General features: G+C 38.0%; 1 protein-coding gene across 1 annotated transcript in view; it reads left to right on the top strand.

The window, feature by feature from the left end:
* DOK6 (docking protein 6) overlaps window positions 1-19302 on the top strand; it is a 376586-nt gene that overhangs the window by 302267 nt on the left and 55017 nt on the right. Inside the window, exon 7 of the mRNA XM_032309552.1 lies at window positions 1908-2025. Within this exon, the coding sequence (XP_032165443.1) occupies window positions 1908-2025 (118 nt within the window). The remainder of the gene's footprint in view (window positions 1-1907; window positions 2026-19302) is intronic.

Below are 19302 nucleotides of genomic sequence, written 5' to 3'. Positions count from 1 at the left end.
TTGTGTGTTGAATTCAGTTACTACCTCAAATGAAAAACTGGCTTTCAAAGTGAAAGGCCCTTTGTCCCGGTGATAATTTTGTAAACTGAGCCTTGCTTCTATCCTGTCCAGTCATGGAAATCCGGTGTGTCTGTGGTTACTTCATCAACACATAGTCCCGCCCACAGAGATTGCCCCAACTATTAGGTCTGGGGTAAAACCAGAAGTGTGTATGGTTAACAAGCACCTCAAATATTCTGGAAAGCGCTGCCCTATTGTAAACCAGAAATTTGACTTCTCCCCCAGACCCCCTACATACAAACCATGGGATGGACATTGGTATGGTTAGTACATCTATTTTCCCAATAAGAAGGAAAACTTCGAAATACACCAAATTTTGAAAAATATAAGAGGTGGTTACAATATTTTCTCCTTGCAGCCATCTTTTAAAAAAAAAAATACCTCCAATAAGACCAGACTGTAAAATTCACTGAGTAGGGCACATTTTTGGCAAGACATAGCCAATCTGGAGATGCCTCACTGCCAAAAATGTGAAATCAAGTAAATATGTTCACACCCTTTGGCTTCATCTTCCATTAAAATGTAAAAACTTCTTAGCTTTATATGCCTGTGACAGTTTATCGGGATTTTCTGACAGCGTCTTGGAGGAAGGCTGTCCACACTGGACGCAGAGGATGGCAAGTCTCAAAGGCCGGGCATGCCGTGGGAAAGGGCAGACCACGGGGAGCGTCCCGGTGTCTAAGGTTAGGCTTGACAGACACGATCTTTCCCTCTCCCACTTCTGCCGAGTGTCAGGTATTAAATGAGGGAATTTTATTGATTAGAGGAGTGCCCGTCGCCTGTCAGAGTGAGCATTTGCTCAGACTGCATCAGAGAAAGTGGACTTAGACCACAGAAAATTATTTCTGGTTGTTTTTTTAAAACCTGGTGTGAATCGATAAAAATACATTTCTCTCTTAAAAATGCCTTGTAAAGTACTGTTCTCTTTGAACTAATCATAAGCTTGAGCACCTGAGTGACATTGTGTTGATCTCTGGGGCTAATGTTGAAATTTCTGTTTCCAGTAAGAACATATGTCACACTCTCACCACAGAGCTTCTCAGGAAAAAACATGTTTTAATATGTAAAAGTTCCTATGGCAGGAGCACAGGAAAAGATCCATTTGAGAAAAGATCTAGGTAAGGGAGGGAGGTGGTGTCCGGAAAAATTGTAGGACACTGAAATGGGGAAAAAGGATTAATGGTGCCTGTGTTGGAGGCCCCTGGGGAGTATTTCTGGAAGGGCTTGCACCTCCAATCGGAGTTATTTTATAATTCAGTAAACTGCAGAAAGCTGATAGTAAAGCAAATGATTCTTGTACATAGAAATGCAAATGTATTTGTCTGGTGGGTACAACTGGTTATTGTTCTGGCTAATTACCAGCATTCCTGACTGGCTGTATGCCCTTTGAATTCTCCTTGGAATCAATTGTACCATCTTTTTTGTTCCTTCTAAATTAATGAATGAAATTAAATCCTCTACAAGTGTTCATTTCATGTTTCAAGTCCTAATTTCACTTTAAAAAAAAAAAAGTTAAGCAGCAAATTAGGCAGGTATCTTTAACAGATTCTGTCATATGTCATTTAACCCTCAACTTCTTTTTATTTTTTTTAAAGATTTTATTTATTTACTTGAGAGAGAGAGAGCAGGAGAGGAAGGGAAAGCAGAAGGAGAGGGAGAAGCAGACTCCCCGCGGAGCAGAGAGCTTGTCCCAGGGCTGGATCCCAGGACCCAGGGATCATGACCTGAGCTGAAGGCAGACATTTAACCGACAGAGACACGCAGGCGCCCCAACCCTCAGCTTCTAAGAGAGCAGATTTCAGTGTAGTATTTTACATAAAGCCTGACACATCTCCTTTTTCTTTTAGCTTCAGACAAGCTTGACTGAGCCAATGACGTTATCGAAATCGATATCTCTTCCTCGTAGTGCGTACTGGCATCACATCACTCGTCAGAACAGTGTTGGAGAAATCTACAGCTTGCAAGGCAAGTAGCTTGAAAATAGTAAAGCGGCGCCTCCATTAGCCTCCTACAGGTGGGCCAGGAGTCATGCAAATTGCTTGGCTTGCCTTTCCTCCATTTTCATTAATCAGCTGTCACCGGCCACAGTGGGAGCTCTGAGGTTTACAGTGGCTTTTCTAAAGCTATCATTTCATAGACTCACGGTAGAAATTTTTCCAAAAGTCACCAAGGGCTGAGGACCCTATTTGGCAGAGAAACTTGACTAGAACTTTATATGAAACCTATTACCAGAAGCTACAAGAAGCTGGTACTGGGGTCTGTTTCATGCCGTTTTATAAAGGATTTCTGTCTTAGCATCCTTTTTTCTTAATAGGATCAGATATCAGTTCAGGAGGCCAATTTCAGGCTCTGTGATAAAATGCTACATAAACCTATTCACAGAAGTCTTAAGGTTTAGCCAAAATCTTGGCATAGAAATAATGCTGGAGGGCATGAGGCAGGAGACAAGTGTGAAAACTTGGCTTCTGTATTTTTCCTAACGATAAATGGTTTAATCAACTAAAACGGGAATGGTTTACCAGATGAATCAAATTAATAGATAACAAGTATTTCATCAAGAGCAGCACAAACCCCAGCTTTGGCATTTTTTCCCTCTTATCCTTCCCTATTGTCTTAAAATGAATAATCTTATCCTTCAGATAAAATATTCAGCAGCAAGCAATTGACTAACAGCCGACCAAGACCTAAGGAAGTGGGGCCCTGGAAAAATAAGGCTAACAAAACACATTCATCCAACAAAAATTTTCTGAGCACAATAGATTTGAGTGTAATGGGCCCCGATACGTATCTGGTGAAGGATTGACTGGTATGACCTTCAGCACAGTAGGCACTCGGAATGCCTTCCAGTCATGCTTTAACTCTTGCTCATATTAACACGAAGTGTTTCAACAAAAACAACAAAATGTTTTGATGACAAGGAGACCGCAATGGTATATTCTTAAAGCAGTATTTTCCAGGATTTCAAACCTAGACTAATGGAATTTGGTCCATGGGAATTAATGATTAAAGACACATTCTGCAGGGAAGAACAGTCAGAATAGTTTTAGTCATTTGTAGATGACAATTACATTTTATATTTTAAACGAACCCTCTTATGGGTAGTTACTACCTTTTTGTGTTGTTGCTTTGCATGAGAAAATCCTTCCTAGGCTAGGGAGTATAGGATTTGAGAGGACTCCTGACAGTTTTGTGGATCAGAAAGAAGAGACACATACCTCGCTTTTGCTTCCTTCTACAAATGACGGCAACCACCTTCTAGAATGGCCCGAGTCATCATTTTAGGATTAGAAATAATGTAAGGTTATTTTTATTCAAACATAAACCTATATATGAAATGATTGTTAAAAAACCAAATTCAACTGAGTAAATTTTACCTATCATATTGGCTTAATTCAACGATGGTGAGTGAACAGCATGCCCTCCAGCAGATAGGAGATCTTAGGCGCTATGTATAATGAAAGACTTTTATTGGCAGAGGGGGCAGTGATAAGGAAGTTATACTGGCCAAGAATGGATTGGGTGTAGCAAGGTCACTTCCGTTTAGGGGCTATCAAGAGTCTGTCGGACAGATGACCTCACTAGTACTGACCGGGTAGTTCCCACTGACTGGTCTAAAGTTCTTTCTCTTGGAGAGCTGAAATTGTAAGGAAGTTACGTGATAAGTTTCCGGTGGGCATTAAGGGGCTTAGCCTAAGTGACTCCGTATTGAGTCAAAAATAACCTTACATTAAAAGCATTGTCTTATTTTTAACAATATTGATGTTTAATCAAGTAAAAATAAAACCATGGAGCATTTTCATGAGGAAATACAAATGAGCAAATTTCGAAGCAAATGACAGTCAGATGTTAATATAAATAAGTTCAAAAAGGTTAGAATCAATGTTGTGATAACTTTGGTTTTGACAAAACTTTGGTCTGTAATTCCAGCAAATGAAAGATTGTTGTTTTCATGGTAACATGTGGAAACCTATTCTCTGAACAGAGAGCTGACATTTAGACTGATGTACAACATCAGAAATAATTTTGTACACATCCAGCAAAAAATGTCAGAACTTGTTTAACTTTCTCAAAACATTGATGAAGACTTGAAGGGGGACAGTGCTGACTTACAATACCATAAAATCAATAACTGTTTGGACACTCTAGGATCTATCTCACTGATATTAATTTCCAGCAAAGGTAAGGATTTACATGCTCTTTCCTTTATGATGAGCAGTTTGCATGTAAGGTCTCAATACACATTCTTCCTGTGTTGTTTATTGTTTTTTTGTGTGTGTGTGTAACAAAGAAATATGCAGCAACTAAATATGTTTTGTGTATGTGTGTAACAAAGAAATATGCAGTGACTACAAGTCCAATAAATATAGAATGTATTTGATGTAAATTGTATTTCACTCTACTATGGCTTTATTTTTATACTGTATGCTTCTCAGAGCAACACTTTTTGCCATTTTACCTACCCCTCATTTTATGTTTATATCACAGAGAGAGAGAGATAAACATCTAGATGGATAGCTAGATCATCAGTAAGTCGATTATATATGGATAGATACAGATGTAAACTTGTTAGTGGTGCGTTGGCAAAGCTGATACATTTTACTCTCCTTTCGTTCTCTTGAGGCTATCAAAGTAAATAGAGGACAAGAGTCTTTTGTCCATAGTTGGTTTTGGGGTTTTTTGGGGGGAGGGGGCTTGGTTACTGGTGTGTAATTGACACAGGCTTTGCCTCCATGGAATCAGGACAGGATAAAACTACCAAAACAGGAAATAAGAATGGAAAAAGTGAAACTTAGCACCTTTTCTTCATACATATCTACACTTTTTTTCCCCAAGAAACTACATTCGATGCCTCCTGTCTGAGTTACTTTATAATGCAAGAAATTGCAGAAAGCTAAAGAAGTACATAGTCTGATTTTCCAGAGTCAAAGGAGAAATCAGGCGATGCTGGGTGTTACATCGTCAAGTAAAGTGTAGGTAGCACTGAGGAATAAAAATGTATCTTCAGAATTTTTCATCATTTTTTCTACATTCTAGCTGTGAAGGTGAGATCAATATGAATTAAATTCAGCGGGCTTTCGTTCAGAAGATAAAGGGGGAAAAGCTTTCTCTATCTAAAGCTTCATAGATTGGGATTCATTAAGAAGCAGCACATGTACTAGAACTGAGAAAATATTCATGGTGTGAAAACAAATCTATTCCACATTATGACGTACCTCTACCTTCGATTGCCTGTCGCCCTCAAAACTGTACTTGCTCAGTTTTATTGGATTCATTTTTGTCCTCCATTCTCTAACTATAGGAGCAAGATACTCTCTAAGAGACCAACGTATCCATACTGACATCTAAATAAAATAAAATAAAGTAAAATAAAATAAAATAAAATAAAATAAAATTGACATCCTGCATTTACTTTAATGTTTGGAAAAGAAGTGCAATGTAATCTGCTAAATCTCTCCATGCTACTCCAGAATGATGCTCTGAAAGTGTAAGTTTTTCTGGTTTCTGTCTTGTACTCGAGCTCTTTGGAGTCAAAAGACTAAAGAAAAGAATAATTCGCCTTAACAAGGGCAAGTTAGCTAAGGACTAGGCAGCTACTATGGAAAATCCCTACTGTAAGGGGCTTCTAAGAGATTGAAGCAAGACACCTCTTCTTACAGAAGGTGTGAGTAAAGACTTCCTGTTCCCAGTTTTTGCCAGATAATAAGGATGATTAGTTTGTATTAGAAAGTAACATTGCTTCTATTTCTCTGTTTAACACATTTATGAAAAATGTTTGCGTCACAACACGCTGTAGAGATGCTATGTCTAGACATGGGGAAACCATTCAGTTCAAGAGAAGGAAACATGATTTTGAACTCTTGACTCAAAGATAAGTGCCACTTCTTTAATATTGCTAGAATTGTGATTTTGGTTCTAAGGCCTTCAGCAGATGTTGAGAATACAAGGAACATTCAGAACAACAACAACAACAACAAAACAGGTGAGAGGGTGTTGGTTAGAGTTTTCCTTCCTTTGGAAGGTCATCACCTTGACTTGTAATCACCGTTCTCATAACTGTATGACAGATTGTGTGGCAGAGTCTTTAAATCGAAATTTGAGAAGATGGCAAAGCACTTACTGAAAATGACAACTCAATCTAGTAAAAACCACCCATGGTCCCAGGCTCACAGCAGGCACTCACAGAGTCTTTGTTGAATGAATGCAAAAATGAATTTAAAAATGCATTAGAAAGGGTGGACTAGCTCTTCTCTTCCCTGAGGAAAATTCTCACCTGTCCTGCGGAAGGAATCCTCATGTCCGGTCCCACACACAGCCCGTCCAGGGCCCCGCCTTCCCCTTGCACACGCTTCAGCTTGTCTGCTTCTTGCTCCGGGACTGCCTTGACTCCGCAGACGCTTGCTCCTGCTGGTCTGCATTTGGCAAACATGGGAGGTGCCACGAGAGGCTTGGCCCCATCCCCATAACCCGAGAGCTGGGTTTCTGTCTCTGTCTACGGTCTGCTTTCCCTCCAGAGAAGATCATCCACCAGTTCCACTGACGTGAAGGGGGGATGAGAAGGTGGGCAGAAAAGAGGTTTTGGGACCACGTGCTGTCCTTACATTTGCCCTGATACATTGCATCACGTGTTTTTACGCAAAATTATATGGGATATACTGCGACTGGGTTTTGAGCTTGAACAACCTCACTGTTTGAATCAAGGAGGATGCGGGGGGGGGGGGGGGCGGTTGTAAAAGTGGTAGCTTTTGGTGAGCACTGATTAATATGCACACGCCAGCTCCGAATCGCCTGCCCCCTCTGCCCTCTCTACCTCTGTAATGAAGCTGCGACCGCCGGTGTCAGCACAGCGCGCGCCTGATTCCACGGGAGGCATTTTCACTTGCCGAGAGGGCATCAGCGGCTCCAATTTCTCTGAAGGACAGGATGCAAACAGGCAATTAGAATTAGAGATAACCTTCAGAAAACAGTAAATAGAATTCTGACATAGATTAGGGAGGTAAATCAGAGGATTTACTCACTCTTCGCTCAACTATGACCCTCTGTCCTTTCCTGCCCGTTCGGTTTCAAGTTCACGCTGTGTGTAAATCGCTTCCATCGAACCCTTCTGTTTAAATTTTCATCATATGATGTTTTCCGAATTGCAAAGCTAATAAAATCCTTGTATAACAAGTGAAAGAAAAAGGAAAAGAGAAAATTGCACCTATAAAAGGAAAAAGGAGCCTGTGTTGGTTCAGTGTTTGACCGTGCGCTGGAGGCGAGTCAGTCAGCACCAGCGGTAGTGGACAGAGGCCTCGCACGTCCTCCGTGAGCCCCAGCCCACTGGTGGCCCTGTGGTCACAACCCCCAACAAGTGAGCCATTTGCCAGAGTCAACGCTTCTAGTAAACCTTCTTTATGAGCAGTTACTGCATGTCCTTCCTTTAGAAGGGTAAGGAGAGGGCAGCAGATGCCTTCCTGGATATCTGTTTTTGAAGGTAAATGAATTGATTGCTTCCCAAAATAGACACCATAGAAATGCTCGGAATGTCCTCACTGTGAAATGTTCGTTACATCCACAGTCCTCCCTAATCACTCCCTTTTCCATGCTCCCCGATGTTTTTGTCTGACTTTAATACCACCACGTATTTGTTCATAAACCCTCTTCTTCCTTTCGTTGTGAGGTAGCAACTCCAGATGATCTTTATCTCATGGCTCAGCCAAACGTAGGGCTCCATTGTTGCAAAGAAGGGCCGTCTGTTAAAATATTGCTTTTGGGAGTTAAATAAACCTGAGTTTGAATATCAACTTACCACTGCTGAGTTGGATGGCTTTGGGTCATTTACTCATCTTTCTAAACCTCATTTTCTTCATGTCTAAAATGAGGCTAAGAGTTCTATCATGGCACTTAAACGAGATCATCCACACTGGGTGTAAAGATTCAGTAATTATTAACCATTGTCAATCTATTGAAGGCAATTCAATTTCCACTAAGATGTTTTTCTCTGACAAAGGGAAATATGCTCTCCTATTCTAATTTATTCTATTATTTACTTTAAAATTATTACAGAGTTTCTACTACACCTTAAGAATTTTGTTTTGTTCTAAAGACTTTATAAAAGTCTAGCTCTAAGAAACGGATTCTAGCTTTTACAGTTCTAGAAAAACTAAATCTAACTCTAAACCTAACCTTAAGTTAAAAAAAAAAATTTCAGGCTTAAGTCTTCAGCTATTTGTTTTCTTTCCCTCAGTGAGTTTAAACAAGACATTTATGCCTCAGACCCATGCACCCCTTCCCCCAGGCCTTACAAGGCTCAGTCCAAAGCCCAAGGAGAATTAGACCCTGTTTTTCAGGCCAAGGAATTGCAAATTCCTGGAAGGACTTTATTCAGCGCAGTGCAGAAGCAGTGCCCCCCACCTCGCCCATCCACCACCTGCCCCCCAAGATCTGTTCTTGCTAATCAGCCTGCCCTGACTGGGGACAAAGCTTTCCGAGAAATTTCTTTCTTCCTACACTAAGGTAGACTGGTTTTGCTTGAGCCACTCAATTTATTCTGTCTTGGGATGCATTTTCTGGCTGGACTAAAGGTGAAAGGCAAGATTTAGATTGTTAATTAGGTTCTCCTGACATAGCACAACACAAAATCTAGAGACGGTGCACGGTGTAAAATATAACAAGTCAGCCATTTAATCACTGTTTACCAGGTATGTAAAAGGAGTAGATAGAGATAGATAAAGGTAAAAGACTCAAGACTTACCAGATGTTATACAGGATTAGTGTAATCTGTGAGTGGTTTATTAAAATAAATTGCTTCACGCTCTCTAATTCAAACCTGAAATTGAAATTTGAATTAAACCCGAAACCTGGTCTCTATACTTGATTTTTTTTTCCTCAAGCTTCCCCCCACCCACTTTCTAAAAAAAATATAATAAGTAATATATTAAGTTCAGTATTAATCAAACTATGATGGAAAAAATATATACTCCCTTTTATTCAGTAGGAAATAAACCTAGTACAAAATATTAACTCAGGGAAAGGTTAATACAGCCATGGCTGAAGCTTAGCTGCCTTTGTCATGTGTGTAAATGCATGTGCACACACGTGTACCCACATACACAGGTGTTTGCGCACACACACAGAACCATATGGCTCATTGCTGTTGTGTATACATAATTGTACCTATTAGGGTACACATCACAAATTATAAAATACATAGAAGAACCTACAGGGAAAATGTTCAATTATATCTTTCTTCCTGACCTGTTTCCTGTTTTGTTTTTCACTTCAGCTATCTCTGGCCCTTCAACAAATACTCTATCCCTGGTTATAGGCTTAATAATTGTATTTTGCCTGGATTTTTTTTATTGTCCTTTGTCTGCCAAACAGAGAATACAGCATCCTAGACTTGATAATGACTGGAGGATAAGAAAAGACAAGCAACATCAGAAATCAGCATCACTGAAATGACACCTGCCAGGGAATAAATTGCAGAGTTCACGTAGATTTAATCTTGTCCATCGATGAAGTTCTAGGACTTACCGTACTGCCCTACAAATAATGGACAGGGATTGAAAGTTTGCTGCTACAAACTTGAAACATCTGATATGTAAAATCTAGGAGCTTGGTTATATAAGTTTATATAAGAGAAATTTATGTTAAGAATGGAAGCCATGTGCATATGTGTTCATACGTATTTAACACAGGAAGAAAAATATAGTTTTGGAGTGTTTTTAGAAATTATTGGTTGCCATTGCTCCATTATATTGGATCGGTAAGGAGTTTAGAACCTTCCCTTTATTTTTGTAACACTATTCTAATACAAGAAGGAGAAGTTCAGTGCTAAACTTTAAGTGATATGTCTTTAACATATGCTCAAAGGTAAAAGATACATGACTTCAAAAAAAAAACAACAACAAGATTTCTTACTGATAGCAGAACTCTGTGGCAGAAATTGTTCTCTGAGTCCTTTTGCTCATCAGAAAATGCCATTCTTCCAGATGAATTTGGCAAGTGGCTTCTCTGGTGTACCGTCGAGGGATAGCCATGGTCCGGGGCCCTCTGGTACCCATTGTTGAATTCTGTCTGTGCTCAAAAGCAATGGCTTAGAACGCCCTGTGCTTGTATCTGTGCCTGTAATTAGTACCATCCTGATCAGTGGACACTTCTCTTGGAGAACAGTTTATCATTCATGAGTTCACTTGTAAAATATTTTGAAATTGTCTGAGTTTTTGGTAGTAAAATATAGTATAGTTTTTAAATGTACACACACACACACACACACACACACACACACACACACCCTCACATTTTTTCCAAACAAACAAATGAAGGAAATCCTAGAGTACGATCCATTTTCTTTTCCAGCACACCTCTACATTCCTGCTATTGCCTCATTAGGGCACATCATATAAACTGAAGAATGTACAAGTGAAAATCACCATATGCTATTCATTCATAATCTGCTCCCTGTTTCCTGGGCTCAAGCATTGACTCCAACCTTCTGAAGTCAGTGAGACACTAAGAATCCAGAACTCACAGACATCCTCCTTGCTGGGTAATACACAGGCACCTGCCAGTGTTTAACCACAAGTAATCTTCCATTCAACAAATGTGCAGGGGGAAACTTCCTCACTGGGGTCAACAGAGAAGTGCATGTTACGAGACACAAGCGAGGAACATGTCTGAAAATTCTTTATAGGAAGGAGAGGGATATTTTATTGCATAATCTGCTACCAACAAGATATGATGTCACATAATTTCACATATATAACCTCATATAAGCCACACTCTTGAGAAGCTAGATTGTTATGGATTCAGTTTTTATAGATGAAGAAAAGGCAGTATCATTGTCCATTTACTTATCAAGCACTTTATACCCTGTCATAATTGATGATCTTCCCAGGAACTGTTTGAAATAGTATTTCAGACTGATCTTCCCAAGAACTGTCTGAAATACTATTGTTTCATTTTACAAATAAAGAATTTGCCCTCTCCCTCAGCCTCTTCCCCCTCTGCCTGTGTGCACACGCTCTCTCTCAATTATATAAATAAATAAATATGAATACACAAAAATAACTTGCCTAAGGGCCAAAAGTAGTATTATCAACACACCCAGTCTTTTTTTTTTAGCATAACAGTATTCATTATTTTTGCACCACACCCAGTGCTCCATGCAATCCATGCCCTCTATAATACCCACCATGTGGTTCCCCCAACCTCCCACCCCCCGCCACTTCAAAACCCTCAGATTGTTTTTCAGAGTCCATAGTCTCTCATGGTTCACCTCCCTCTTCCAATTTCCCTCAACTCCCTCCTCCTCTCTAACTCCCCATGTCCTCCATGCTATTTGTTATGCTCCATAAATAAGCGAAACTATATGATAATTGACTCTCTCTGCTTGACTTATTTCACTCAGCATAATCTCTTCCAGTCCCGTCCATGTTGCTACAAAAGTTGGGTATTCATCCTTTCTGATGGAGGCATAATACTCCATAGTGTATATGGACCACATCTTCCTTATCCATTCGTCTGTTGAAGGGCATCTTGGTTCTTTCCACAGTTTGGCGACCGTGGCCATTGCTGCTATAAACATTGGGGTACAGATGGCCCTTCTTTTCACTACATCTGTAACTTTGAGGTAAATACCCAGGAGTGCAATTGCAGGGTCATAGGGAAGCTCTATTTTTAATTTCTTAAGGAATCTCCACACTGTTCTCCAAAGTGGCTGCACCAACTTGCATTCCCACCAATGGTGTAAGAGGGTTCGCCTTTCTCCACTTCATCTCCAACACATGTTGTTTCCTGTCTTGCTAATTTTGGCCATTCTAACTGGTGTAAGGTGGTATCTCAATGTGGTTTTAATTTGAATCTCCCTGATGGCTAGTGATGATGAACATTTTTTCATGTGTCTGATAGCCATTTGTATGTCTTCATTGGAGAAGTGTCTGTTCATATCTTCTGCCCATTTTTTGATATGATTATCTGTTTTGTGTGTGTTGAGTTTGAGGAGTTCTTTATAGATCCTGGATATCAACCTTTTGTCTGTACTGTCATTTGCAAATATCTTCTCCCATTCCGTGGGTTGCCTCTTTGTTTTCTTGACGGTTTCCTTTGCTGTGCAGAAGCTTTTGATTTTGATGAAGTCCCAAAAGTTTATTTTCGCTTTTGTTTCCTTTGCCTTTGGAGACATATCTTGAAAGAAGTTGCTGTGGCTGATATGCAACAGCAATCAGACAACAAACAGAAATAAAAGGTATCCAAATTGGCAATGAAGAAGTCAAACTCTCTCTCTTCCTCAGATGACATGATTCTTTATATGGAAAACCCAAAAGACTCCACCCCCAAACTACTAGAACTCATACAGCAGTTCAGTAACATGGCAGGATACAAAGTCAATGTACAAAAATCAGTGGCTTTCTTATACACTAACAATGAAAATACAGAAAGGGAAATTAGATAATCTATTCCATTTACTATAGCACCAAGAACCATAAGATACCTGGAAATAAACCTAACCAAAGAGGTAAAGGATCTGTACTCGAGGAACTACAGAACACTCATGAAAGATACTGGAGAAGACACAAAAAGATGCAAGACCATTCCATGCTCTTGGATAGGGAGAATAAATATTGTTAAAATGTCTGTACTGCCTAGAGCAATCTATACTTTTAATGCCATTCCGATCAAAATTCCACCAGTATTCTTCAAAGAGCTGGAGCAAATAATCCAAAAATGTGTATGGAATCAGAAGAGACCCTGAATCGCTACGGAAATGTTGAAAAACAAAAATAAAACTGGGAGCATCATGTTACCTGATTTCAAGCTTTACTACAAAGCTGTGATCACCAAGGCAGCATGGTACTGGCATAAAAACAGACACATAGACCAGTGGAACAGAGTAGAGAGCCCAGATATGGACCCTCAACTCTATGGTCAAATAATCTTTAACAAAACAGGAAAAAATATACAGTGGAAAAAAGACAGTCTCTTCAGTAAATGGTGCTGGGAAAACTGGACAGCTATATGTAGAAGAGTGAAACTCGACCATTCTCTTACACTGTACACAAAGATAAACTCAAAATGGATTAAAAAAAAAAACTCAGTGTGAGACAGGAATCCATCAGAATCCTAGAGGAGAACATAGGCAGTAATCTCTTTGACGTCAAACACACAGAGTCTTTTTTTTCTTCTTAGAGGGCCACCAGGATAGGAAACTTCTGTAACTGCCCCAGGGGAAAAAAGTTGAAGAAGAGGTAGAATGAAACATTTGAAAATTCTAACCTTCTGCCCAGTTACATTCTCTTTGAACCATAATCAAGGTTTACAAGAACTATTCCTCTGAAAGCAGACAACAGCTATTCTCAAATGTGCTTTAAATGAGACAACCCAGATGGAAGCCATCAAGCCAATGGTGGAAAATCCACAGTATTCAAAGTCAAGTTCAAAATGGCTTGGGCACTGCTTTTAAAAATTTCACATGACAGCCTTGCTTCTTTTGTGGAACAATTTAAAGCACATGGTGCATGCAAATTCATTAATTTAACTCCTGAGAGTTGCTATTACTTTTCATTATTGCTTTCCAAGTTTTTAACTGTTTTACAGCAAGTTCAATTGTGTCTCCCTCAATTCCAATTTCTTCAGAAATGTCTTCTTTTGGAGATTTCAAAATCCCTTTCCCAGTCGCAAATCCCTTTTATTCCATGCCCTTTCCTCCCTCCTGAGTATTTCCTTCTCTTTCTTCAGCCATCAATGCAGTCGCCATGTTGTGGTGTTAGTTCATGTGGTTTCCACCACGGAAGTGTAAATGCTTCTTAATCAAGCTTCATTTCCCTTAAAGAAGCAATTTTTGTGTCTTCCAATGAAACATGATTTTTTGGATTATTTCTGAAAACCTGGCAAAATTCCAAGGAATGAATATTTAACTGAAATTAACATTCAAAAATTTTTATTGCAAAATGAATACATCCTCATTTAAAAAACTCAAAACATTAAGAAATACATGGATACAAAGTTAAAAATCACCACTAATTCTACCATATATTGTTAACCTTTTAGTACAGAAGTACAGTGATATAGATAAAAATAGAAATTGAGATAAGATTCATATAAATGTGTAAAATTAAGATCATACTGCATATGAAGTCATTTGTTACATTTTAAGTTGTATATTAAGAACAAAGTCTAATTAAGTGACATTTAAGGACTATATAATATTCCATTGCAAACCCCTAATTTATTTAACTATTTGCCTCTTGTTCAGTATGTACATTATGTGCTTTTTACTATACTAAACAATGCTACAGTAAACACATTTGTACATAATCTTTGATTACAATAACATTTCCAGAAGTGGAATTTTTATACTTTTTTTTTCCATCAACATTTGTCTTACATAGTCTTAGGGGATGTATCTCACTTACAGAGAATAATACAGATGTGGTTTCCATCCCTAATATACCTCCAGTCCCATGAGAAATACAAACCCCCAGCCCATTCATGCAGAGATATTAATGTGTTCATTTATTCAACAATTACGCATCACGTTGCTTTTACATGCTCTTTCTATGTGGTGGGGACACAAAGATGAAGAAGAGAAACAAGACACGCATCATGAAAGTACACCGATAATAACCAAGTAAAGAAAATAATAAGCAGGTTAAATTCAGACACTGATGAGCATTACAGAGAAGGTTTATCAGAATCATGACAAAGAAAGTGAACTGGCCATTAAATTTCCTTTAAGAAGTGATATTTGGATTCAGGTTCAAATGTCAAAAACAGGTGAGCCTGTAAAACTCTGAGAAGGAAATTGTAGGCGTAGACAGTGTCATCAGGCAGAAGTATATTAGAAGGAAGACTATATCTGGAGTGGGTAGGGCACAGGGAAAATGGCGCCCGTGGGCAATGGCGAGTGAGCAGGACCAGATGATGAAGGGGCCCACAGTGATGGCAGCTGTTGGCTGAAAGCCATCATTCTAGTTTTACATGTGTATAATTTCAACATTTCCCAAAGGAATGTTTCATCAAAGCTTCGGGGTATCACATCTTCCTGCTGGATCATTCTCTTTTATAATTGTCAAATGCGATGCAGCTCTCTATCCAAACTCTGTTTTGCCTTATCTTCCATTTACTGTCAGCATTTCTGTGTCATTATAGATGTTTTATGATCAAAACAGGCTGGACTTTTAAAACTTAATGCTTTTGTTCTTTTATAACAGGAAAATTCAGTCATCCTTATTTTGATTCTACATATTATGTTTTTTCACTTATAATACTATTATTTACTATTTATTATAAGATTATTTATTTACTATTTATTTAATACTGTTTATTTTCCCTTCTTTATTTTAGCTACTATTAGTCACAGTTATTTTTACTCTTCCCCAATATACTTATTTGAAATTACATATATTCTCTTAATAGTTAAATTTTTAGTATGTATACTTTTTAAAAAATTTTTTATTTATTCATTCGACACAGAAAGAGAGAGAGCACAAGCAGGGGGAGTGACAAGGAGAGGGAGAAGCAGGCTCCGCTGAGCAGAGAGCCAGATGGGGGGCTCCATCCCAGGACCTTGGGATCATGACCTGAGCTGAAGGCAGATGCTTAACTGACTGAGCCACCCAGCTGGCTCCTTAGTATGTATAGTTGACCAAAAAGTAAAAAAATATATAAAGAATAAATGTAGCTCCCTTCTCCTTTTAATTTCTTTCATATTTCATGCTACTGTTATCTATTATTTTTTTAAGTAGTCTCCATGCCCAGTATGGAGCCCAACACAGGGCTTGAACTCACAACCCTGACATCAAGACCTGAGCTGAGATCAAGAGTTGGACACTTAACCAACTGACCACCCCATGCTACTGCTGTCTATTATTTTATTTTTCTCTTCTTTTGAAAACACTCCAAATTTAATTTTTAATACTATTATTATTTTGACAGTTATTGTGTATTACACCTACCCATTTGTTCACCTGTTTCTTTGCTTCTCTACTTCAGTCCTTATTTCTGAGTTCAAATTCTCTCTTTTTTTTTTTTAATCAGCCATTATTTGCTTTCTTCAGTGAGCATTTATGTTTGGCGAACTCCATGTTTTGCAAAGACGAATTAATTTCATCTTTATTCATGCATGAGATTTCAGTTGGTTACGGAGTCCTTGGCCATTTGAGGATAGTTTCACTATTTTTTTGCTTCATTTACTGCATCTGGCCTCACTTCTTGAAGGACATTTTAGCTAGTTGTGGAATTCTCAGCCACCTGGAGAGTCTTCTATCCCATCACTTTCTACGCCGTCTTGTTTCTGTCCAGATGCTGTCAATCTAGTTTTTCATCTTTCATAGATTAACTATCTTTTCTCTCTGTTTTCAGAAATTTCCTCTAGCATTTGGAACCAAGCAATCTTACCCTCATGCCTGAAACTATGAATTTCTTTTTAATTTTCTTGTGGGATCGCAATATGTTTCTTCAGCCTGACTATTTAAATGTTGTATTATCCCCATTTGCTCTACCATCTCCTTTAGGAATGATTATTAAATTTATGTTTGATATTCATGTTCTGTTTTGTGTGATTGACGGTTATTTTATACTTTTCTTTCCTGTGGTATCTTTGTGCTGCATCTGAGTGATTTCCTCCGATTATACAATTCACTCAGGATTCGCACTGCAGATGTGTGTCTACATTACCCCCTTCACCATCAGTGATGATTTTAATATTTAAATGCTCTGTTTGTTTTTGTGAATTTCATCTACTCTTCTTTCACAACGGCTTATTCTTTCCTTGTGATTTATGTTCCTCTTAATTTTTTTTTTTTTTTTTTTTTTTTGCATTTCATCCCCTGAGGAGAGTCTTCTAGAAAATACTTCAACCAGTACCTTTGGAATTGCTCTAGCATCCCTGTTCATTCTGTTATTGTGACTGCTGACTCAGAGTCTTGAAGAAATTCCATTGGGTGTGTTTTAATATCTGATTATGAACTCATCTTTAGTAAGAATTGCATTTCTGTGAGACTCTAGTTGCCCCAGGAATGAGAATATTACCCCAGAGTGGTTTCACATTGTTTATTAGGTTGAACCAGTTGGAACTGCCACTGTTGTAGGGTATTACTTCTAAAAATAACAATAATTTCAAGTGGCTCAACCTAAAAACAAAACAAAACAAAACAAAACAAAAAAAAAAAAACTGAAAACTTGACAATCATAATGAGATTTTTTTGAGAAAATACATTTGCTAAAAATTGTTAAATAATGTGAAAAAAGTTTCTGAAAAAATAGAAAAGTGAACAACATAAAATAAGTTTGAGCAAAAACAAAAATCAGAGAAAACAGATTACTCTTAAACATCCATGAAATAGTAATGAGAAATACATGAGGCCACAACATGTATAAAATAATTATAACCCCAAGTATATATCATGTGCCCATGTTTTCCTATCTTAATGCAATAAAAATAGAAATCAATAATTAAAAGCCAAGAAGGCATATACTTTTTGACTTTAAAAACCCATCTGTATGAAGGAGAAGTGAGTTGCGGAAAATCGGAGGGGGAAACAAACCATGAAAGACTGTGGATTCTGAGGGTTTTCAGGGGGTGGGGGGTGAGCCTGGTGGTGGGTATTGTGGAGGACACATATTGCATGGAGCACTGGGTGTGGTGCATAAACAATGAATTTTGGAACACTGAAAAAAAAAATTAAAAAGGCACAATAAGGGCATATAGAAAATATTAGAAAGCATGGAAAATATAAGATAACAAAAACACTACATCAAAACTTAGGAGACATCGGTTCAGTTGGTAGTTAGAGGAAATGTTATAGCCTTAATTATCTAAAATGGCCTTAAATAGCTTTAAATATTTTGTAGAGAATAGGGATGGAAAATTAAGAAGATAAACACTCAACAGTATAGGTTTGATGAGGACAGTACCAAATAGAAAAAAAATTTACCCATCTCATGTATAAACATGGATACAAAATGCATCAGCATGGTCTAATTATATTTATCCTAGAAATTTAAGGATCATTTGATAAGAAAATATTAGTAAATGATTTCATATTAAGAAAGTGAAGCTAAAATCTAGGTGATGTCCTCAATGGGTATAAAAAATATTTGATAAAATTCAGTACTTTTTCATAAAGGAATAAAAGAGAGAGAGAAAGAAAGAAAACCTGCACTCTAGGCTAGCAGGCAATCCTTTTCACCCGAAAAATAGCCTTTACCAAAAATCTACAAATACCATTTCCTAAAATTTAAGAACAAGTCAGGAAGGCACTCTATCATAATCAGAACAGGAATAGAGACTTTAAAAACATGAATATTGGCCAGGAAGAAATAAATTATTTCAAGATGATATCTTTTGTCAGAGAAAATCCAAGAAGAACCACAAATCATGGCATCTCCACCACAAGAAAATAATATACTGTTTTTACTGAAGGAATGAAGGCAAGAGATAAACACAGATGGGTAAACACGACCCAGATAAACACAGCGCAGAGGAATTTCAAAGGCATTATTCTAAGGAAATGTGGCCAAACATGATTCCATTGATATGAAATTCTAGAAAAGACAAAACTACAGTTACTCTGTTTGTAAGGTGCCAGTATTAAGGAGATGGGATGATCCAGAAAGGTATGCATACAAACCATTCAGAAGAAATGTACTCTTATAAAATCTGTGTAAGACATGATATCAATTTGCTTCACTCCTACTGCAGTTATCATGGTTCTTTAAAAAGTGGGGATAGTCGAGTGTAATCTTATATATTAATGACTATTCTGTAAATGAATTTTTCTTAACACATTTATGTATATAAATATTAAGAAAAATGTCTTACAGAGGATAACTCTACAATTAGAGACTTTAACAAGTGATACATTCTTAAATTCTCAGATTTATCTCATAAAAGTAAGATTCTTATTAATTATATTAATTTTAAATCTAATATTCTAAGTCCTATGATTTATGCTGAAGTTACCGTCTGATTTCTATGTACATGAAGTACTTAACAAAGCACTTTCTCAGCGATAAAACCTTAGTACGTTTCTGACATCACCACCCTCTCTTTTAACCAAGCTCGCAACGCATCGGTTGTGTTCAGTTCTTTCTTACCCAACAATCAGTTCTGTTCAATGAGCATTAAATGCCAACCAAATGCCAGACCTGAGCTTGGCTCTGGAGATACAAAGACAAGTCAGATCCCTTTCTTGCCCTGGGAAAGCTCTCAGCTGTGTGTGTCTGCCTGGTATCTTACGGACTCTACATTTCTTCTGATTC

The sequence above is a fragment of the Mustela erminea genome, chromosome 13, assembly GCF_009829155.1.
Source record: "Mustela erminea isolate mMusErm1 chromosome 13, mMusErm1.Pri, whole genome shotgun sequence".
Taxonomy (NCBI): Eukaryota; Metazoa; Chordata; class Mammalia; order Carnivora; family Mustelidae; genus Mustela; species Mustela erminea.
This window is presented reverse-complemented; position numbering and strand designations above follow the sequence as displayed.